Source organism: Poromitra crassiceps (assembly GCF_964638095.1).
Source record: "Poromitra crassiceps genome assembly, chromosome: 19".
NCBI lineage: Eukaryota > Metazoa > Chordata > Actinopteri > Beryciformes > Melamphaidae > Poromitra > Poromitra crassiceps.
This window is the reverse complement of record NC_139646.1, coordinates 3,068,855-3,076,284: the sequence shown is the minus strand read 5'-3', so window position 1 is coordinate 3,076,284 and position 7,430 is coordinate 3,068,855. Positions and strand designations below refer to the sequence as shown.

Below are 7,430 nucleotides of genomic sequence, written 5' to 3'. Positions count from 1 at the left end.
GGGGCAGGACACCATGCTGATCGACAGCGCCTTTGCCACCAAGGGCGAACGCGGTGCTACCACCTACAATGCCATGAACGTCGTCAAGGTGTGCCACCCCTCATACGTCCCGTGGCCCGAAAACTGGCTGACCGAGCTGCTCTGGCGCGACATTGACGAACACGGGTTTGGTTTGGCCGCGAGGGACTACGGCCACTACATGATGTATGCGAAGCACTTAACCAAGGCAAAGACGTCCGTGGCGGCCTTGGGGAGCGCTGATGCTGAGATGCTTGAAGACACCGTCAAGGTTGAGACACTCCAGGACAAATAGTGGGAGTGACACTTCTGTTACCTGATATATGTTGTTGATTTACTGAAATTCTACATAGGGCCCTGGGCCTCGTGAACCAGATTTTGATTTTCTGTGTATGTGTGTTTTCTGCACCTGCGAAAATAAAGAATACAAAGAACACAGTGTCACATTTTAGTTTTAATGCTGATGGCTATTGGTGCTGGCATTCTGGGGTTCTGGTATAAATACAAATATATGAAGAGAGAATAACCGGTGGGGCAGAGCAAACCCCTAGAGTAAATCATAGAAAAGAAATAGAGACAAATATAGACCTCTGTGATGAGCATGGAGTTGACGCTATGTACAGCAGTTGTAGGGTTCCAATGATACAAATAAAAAACAATATTCTACAAGAATGATCAGAGTATGCGTTTTTAATTTATTCTTCACACTGTTTCACAGGTCATGACAGAGAGAAGCTTTAGACCAGGTTGTGAGTACTCTGCCATGTCGGACAGTCCGTGTGCCACACAGCAGCTGATCCTAATGCCTCTCATCCCGGTCCCGCACGCTTCGTGCCACTCATTGGTGCTCCAGTCGCAGCGCTCCACTTTGGAGCTGTTGGGGGATCCTCCGCATACGAACAACTGGTCGTCCACCACCTCGATGCCGAAGCTGCTGCGCGGACGAGGCATGTCGGGCGCGGCGCTCCACGTGTCGGTTAGCGGCCCGTAGGCCTCGGCGCTGTGCAGTCTAGTTCCGATATAACTGCCGGCCACTGCGTAGACGCGCCGTGGTGTAGCGGGGCACGGAGTACTCGGCCATGTCGGACAGTCCGCTTGCCACACAGCAGCTGATTGAAATGCAATCCTCCCCCATCCCGCAGGCTTCGTGCCACTTGTTGGTACTCCATTTGTAGCTCTCCACCTTGGAGCTGTCGGGTGATCCTCCGCATACAAACAACTGGTCGTCCACCACCCCGATGCCGAAGTTGGTGCGTGGTTCCGGCATGTCGGGCACGGCGCTCCACCTCTGGGTTAGCGGGTCGTAGGCCTCGGCGCTGCGCAGTCGTCCGGCCAAACCATGGCCGCCCACTGCGTAGATGCGCTGTCTGTAGGCAATGACGCCCAAGTGGGAACGCTCGACGCTCATGCGGGCGATCTTCGTCCACCGGTCGGTGTCTGGGTCGTAGCACTCGGCCGTGTCCAGGACCTCATGTGTCTCATAAGAGTGCTCATACTCCGTCACACGACGATATACTACACCACCGCAGATGTAGACTTTGTTGTTCAGTACTGTGGCGCTGGCGTGCATCCTCTTCCCGTTCATAGGTTGGAGCAGAGTCCACTTGTCGGTCTCAGGATCATAGCGTTCGACACTGTCGTGCACGATGCCTCTCTCGAACCCATCCTGCTCGGTTTGTACCTTTCCTACCTTGCCTCCCATGGCATAGATACTGCCATTCAGTACTGCCAAGCTGTGCCCCCCTGGGCGAGGATGATGCATGGCTGCCACATCGTGCCAAGTACGGGTACCGAGGTCAAACTTCCGCACGCTGGTGTTAATGCAGAACGAACCTCTCTCATCGCTCATGTAGCCGCCAACACAGTAGACAGCGCCATTTAGGAAAGCGGCGGCGCTGTAATTTTGCATAGGCCGAAGTTCACTGTTTGGTACATTGGCCCAGAACTTGTCACGTGGATCGTATAGCCGAATCCTCGAAGTTGTACCGTCGCCAAACCTGATTCGAGTGACGGCCAACAGGACGGCATGTGGCTGGCGCGGCCGAATCTGGGCGTTTACATCACGCATGACCCTCTCGGCCTCGGCGACGATCGCCTCACACTCTGCGTCGTCCTTCACCAGACCGTGGTTCTTCACCCGGTCGACGAAGTAGTCCGTGGCCATTAGGGCCAGGCGGATCTTGGGCAGTAGCGCGGATATGTGACCTTCGCGCTCCTCGGGCGCGTGGGCGATCCAGCGGAGCGCGGCCTCGAACGCGGCGCTCTCCCGCCCCACGTTCAGATCGTCCCGTCCGAGGATGTCCGTCAACCGCTCGAGAGAGAGTCCCAGGAACTCTTCGGAGTACGCGGCGATCTGCTCAAAGCGCAGCAGGATAAAGAGAAAGGCCTCGTTCCTCAGGTCCGGACAGTGGTATAGGTCTGCCAAGGTAAAGATGCCGACGCAGTTCCCCGGGTGGAGCCGCGCCTCCAGGAACTCGCAGCAGGAGCGTTTCACCCCGGCGAAGCCGAGGTAATCCGCCGCTATCAACAGCTCCTCCGCATTGTTCTCGGTCACCGGGACGGAGCCTGCGTCGGCGGAGTCTAGGAGGAGACGCATCGCGTTCGTCGACACGGGGCCGTCCATCTCGTAGACGTCGTCCTGCGACGTCCAACCGTGGGCGAAGACAGCGCGGAAGTATGGGCTGCAGCCGCAGAGGACGGCCTTGCGGACGTCGAATTCCGTGCCGTCCACTCTGATCCGCCAATAGCCCGAAGGCGGCATTGCGACTACCGGGGTTCCAATGACAAAAATAAAAAACAATATTCGATATGATCAGAGTATGCGTTTTTTTTTCTCCTTTGATGGGAAAATCTGACTTCTGGAGGTCCTCACACCAGAAGGGAAAAGACAGAAAGTGATACTTCGGGCAGGGGGGTGTTAGTTTTACAAGACTATCTGGAGCAGAAAACTGGGCTTAAAACCTGTACCATTCTAGAGGAGAGGAGGAGAGGATTTTGTGCGACGGGCGTTTTGTCAGAGAAGAGTTTTTTGTCGGAGGAGAGGATTTTGTAAGAGGGGCGTTTTTCAGAGGCTGTCCTCTAACAAAGATATCTCCTGACAGAAACACCATCCTCTGACAACTCTGTCTCGCTCTGACAGGATGCTCCCTGTGGTGGCTATAAAATACCAGTGTCTTGGAGTCTTGTCTTGTACATGTCTTGGAGAAGCGTAATCTGTAAGTGTTTTATTGATAGGATTCCAGCTCGAAAATGCTACCTACTTTTTCTTTTAGAAGTACATTTTCTTTACCAATTGTTTCCTACGAATGCCAGAAGTATTATGTTCATTGTAATTGTAATGTGTCTGCGTTTGTGCACAGATATTCGCAAAAACTGAAGGCCTGAAAGATGCCGCCACTTCGATTGTGCCCCATTTGCTACTACAAGCTGGTCAACCTGCCTGAACACCTCATGAAAGTCCACCATATATTTGATAAGGAAGAGCGCAAACTCTATCTTGCCCTTGACCACGGGAGGTAAGTAAAAAAAATGTTTTTACCGCACTAGGCAGAGCTTCTTTAATTCCTGTATTATGCTGAACATATATTGAAAACTGATTTGTGTTGAGGTACGCTGGACCACTGCCCTGCCACCAAGGAAAGTGTGCCGGGGAGTATAAGAAAAGGCTGGACATACACCTCGCTGTTGAGCACATCGATTTTGGGGTATGATTGTACACCTTTCTTAACATCACCTTTAGATTTCTCTAGTTACCACCGGTCATTTTGGAACTTAACCATAACGATTCCAGCTTCAAACCCTTTATGTTCTACGTTTAAAGGAGGAAGAGAGGAAAGAGGTACTGGCTAAAGAGAAAAATGGAGAAATCCGGCAGCGCCTGAAAGAATTGCAAGAAAAGAAGGGAGAGGATAAGTCAACGAGGCATGAGGTCAAGGAGCTAAAAAAGTTAGTGGTTGACTTAGAGTGTAAATTGGCGGACGCCGTCGCCAGTGGCAGCTGGGGCGCCAAGGACCCAAAAAATGCAAAGAAGAGACCGAGGCGAGATGAATCAGACTCTGACAGCCTTCAGGGAAGAGACCGGCGGCGCGACCAACCAGCGGTTCTGCCGCCCAGGGCTCTGGAGGGGCGACGGGCAAGGATGACAATCGGTTTGTCGCTCAGCACAAACCTTTATAATGACTGTATCACCTTTACATTTGCCTGACAATTATTGTGTTTGTTTACTGCTTATAGGGGACCTCACCGATCGCTGGCTGAGCAGTCGCCTACACTCCAATGCCTCAAAGAAAAAAAAAGAGAACTGCAAGCAGGGGGTCAAGCATGTAATGGAGTTCATCAGGGCCATGGGAAGTGGCGACAGCGGGCTGAATGTGTCCCTTACTTATATTGATGAGCCAGGGAAACTTCAAATGTAAGTTATATTTTTCTTCTTTTTTTGTCGCAGACACACACACACACACACCATGGTGTGATTGTTGTTGCTACCTGTGTCAATTACCAGAGCATTAGTTCTACTTATATATATATTGTTTTAGGTGGCTCAAAGACCTGCGATCACAGTTTGCAATACCTACTATCAAGACCCGAGTGTACCATGTGCGGACTTTCCTGATTTATGTGCATAGTCAGGCCTTCAACGGGGTATGAGTAGCAGTGTTGAGTGGATTACTTTTCAGCAATGTAATAATGTAACACTTTACAATTTCCAAAGCTACTTAGACACCCATACAGACATTGTTAATTGCATTTTATGTATTTTTTGTTTTGGATTATCTATTATCCTCAGGTGAGGTTGGGATCTCGCCGCTTTAGCTCCCTTTTGGAAGTCCTCAAGAAGGAGCAGGATGCTCTCGAGGCTGAGCTGCTGGGACATCGTCAGCGAAAAGCTTTGGAGAAGGCCAGTGAGTACAACATTTTGTATGAAATTTTCTTATCTTTCTTTCTTTTTTTTGTATGTGAATTATCTGACTTTGCAATTTAATACTTTACAGAGTTTCTCCTGAGCAGGGCCCAGTTGGAAGAATTCCGCAGAGTGGCAAAATGCAGAATCCCCAATTGCCTGGGTAAGTGTGAAATATCCTAGACCGTACGACTAGATCCACAGCCATTATACGAAATATTGGGTGAAATAACTGTCTCTTTAAATCGATGTATCAGAGAAACTGCTGAAAAGCCCAGGCAGCGTGGAAGCCCTCAAGCGCTTTGTCGGGTGGCTGGCGGGGTATGTATTCTCCCTAAGCGGCCATCGGAAAGGGGTGCTCACACATTTGACCCCCCTTCAGGTGGAAAACCCACAGCAGGACGAGGACGTGTACGTCATCAATGTACGTAATGGTAACCTTTACCAAGCATGAGATGTTTTGTACATATCGCTTTGTGTATTCCTGTATCTGTATTCGGCTTTGGCTGGAACACACTACTACATTTTCGTCTACGACTCCAGGTGGCAGAGCATAAGACGGCCGGCACCTTTGGCCAAGCAGGAATTGTCCTCACGCTTGAGGAGTACACCTGGTTCCGGAGGTTCGCCACCATCCGCCACACGCTCCCGGGCTACCAGTCCCAGGCTACCTTCTTCTTTAACTCGGCCGGGGGAGTTATGGCCAAACTGGGGGAGATGGTGGGGACGGTGTTCAACTCGATTAAAATAAGTGGTGTGACGATCAACGTCATCCGCGCCTCTATCGCAACGATGGTGAGTTTGGCAGATTGATAGATATAAATTCTGTCATATGGACTCGGCTTCCCCTCTCAGGGTATGATTTGACGGCATCTTCAACACTCACTCTTTTGTACCAGGCCGAGCGTGAGCTCAGCAAAGAGCAGCGGGATCGGGTGTGCGTCGCCATGTGTCATGGTGTAGGCACATCTTCCAAGTGGTATGTGGCCCCCCCATCGGTCGCAGAGTCCTATGCCACTCGCACGTGCCTCGAGTACGGAGCGCGCCGCCCTGCCACTGAGGTACCTGCAGCAAGCGGCAAGGCCTGTGCGTCGCCCCCTCAACCTTCAGGTGCTTGTCCAGAACAATTCGATTAATTTGTGATATTCTCTATTCGTGTATACATCATTGATGTTACGCACTGCCGGGTCCTTACATTGTGTAGTTTTCTCTGTATTTTAGAGGAGAAGGATTCTCATCTATCCCCAGGAACTGAGGGACATGGTACTCGAGGCCTTCAAGGAACACTGGGATTCAGAAGGAGGAGAGGCCAGAGAGAGAAAGCTGTGAGTCGGAGGAAGACTGAAGATTTGTTGTTGTAGTTTATTTGGTTTTTATGTTGGTTGTGTTTATAATAAACGTTGTGTGGTAATAGTTACATACAATAGAATAAATGTTGTAAATCTACCAGTCAAGTTGCATTCTTTGTTGTACTTTCATACATTAGGCTGAACAGATCAGAAAAGTTTTGCTGTGTGTTGCTATACCTTTGTCTGAGCCTATGGTAGTCCCTCTGCCGTACACACACACACACACACACACACACACAAGGCTGCATGCATTTGGAGTCTGTTTATTTCACAGCTCATGAACTCAGCCTGTGTAGGTCCTAATTAGGGCAAAAGAGCTTTATGTCAGCTCGGTGATCCCAGTGCTGAGGCTACAGTCTGTCAGCGCCCTATTGGCCAGAAAGGTCAAGAAGGGAACAATAACGAGGCAAGTTATGGACAACGCAACGACTATTTACTGCCCGCCTGCTGCGGAAGCCTGATCCTCAGACGGAGGGGTAAATAATGGTGAGCGTGATACGTGAGGAGCTGGTGCTGTCCGACGATGCATCTCCAGAGCTGTTCGAGATCCTCATCATGGCCGGGGCTCCTGCCTCCGGCCTGCAGCTGCAGACGCTCAACGTCAGCATCGAGCAGTCAGAGCTTGACCTCCTGCGGAACATGTGGGAGAAGGACTCTGGCACAGTGCCCAAGGCCGATCTCGATAACCTCCACTGGATGCAGTGCAAGGCCATGAACGAGGTGAACCTGAACATTCCCCAAGTTATCGCTGAGGACCCGCGGAAGCTGAACCGCTACTACATTTTCCTGTTGTTCCGCTACTGCATGTCACGCAAGACGACCCGCGGGCGGTCCATCACCACCAAGCTGTGCAGCAGCAGGCCCGATGTGGTGCGTGGCACCATGAAAGATATACCCCAGAGCTGGCTGCAGACTTCGTCCAGCTCTCCAAATCCCTCAGCTCCACCTGTGATAGTTCAGCCTCATCCAGTCTCGGAGCACCGGCAATATAACGAGGAAAACGGAGGAGGCCGCTTTCAGACCCAGAACCACTTCTATCCGCACCAGCAGACTCAGCAGACCGAGCGCACTGGGCCGGATGAGAACGCGTGCAATGTGACCCAGCGTGCCACTGAACGACCGGCAAGTGTACCGTGGCATCTGTATGGCCAGAGACCTAGGCA

General features: G+C 51.2%; 1 protein-coding gene across 1 annotated transcript; it reads right to left on the bottom strand.

Moving 5' to 3' along the window:
* Positions 1-720: 720 nt before the first annotated feature.
* On the bottom strand, positions 721-2,779 carry LOC310793468 (kelch-like protein 10; the record flags this gene model as incomplete). Its single annotated transcript, XM_083655274.1, has 3 exons — positions 721-1,052; positions 1,357-1,533; positions 1,810-2,779. The coding sequence occupies 3 exons, from the start codon at positions 2,777-2,779 to the stop codon at positions 721-723; spliced, it is 1,479 nt and encodes a 492-aa protein (XP_083511400.1).
* Positions 2,780-7,430: the final 4,651 nt, after the last annotated feature.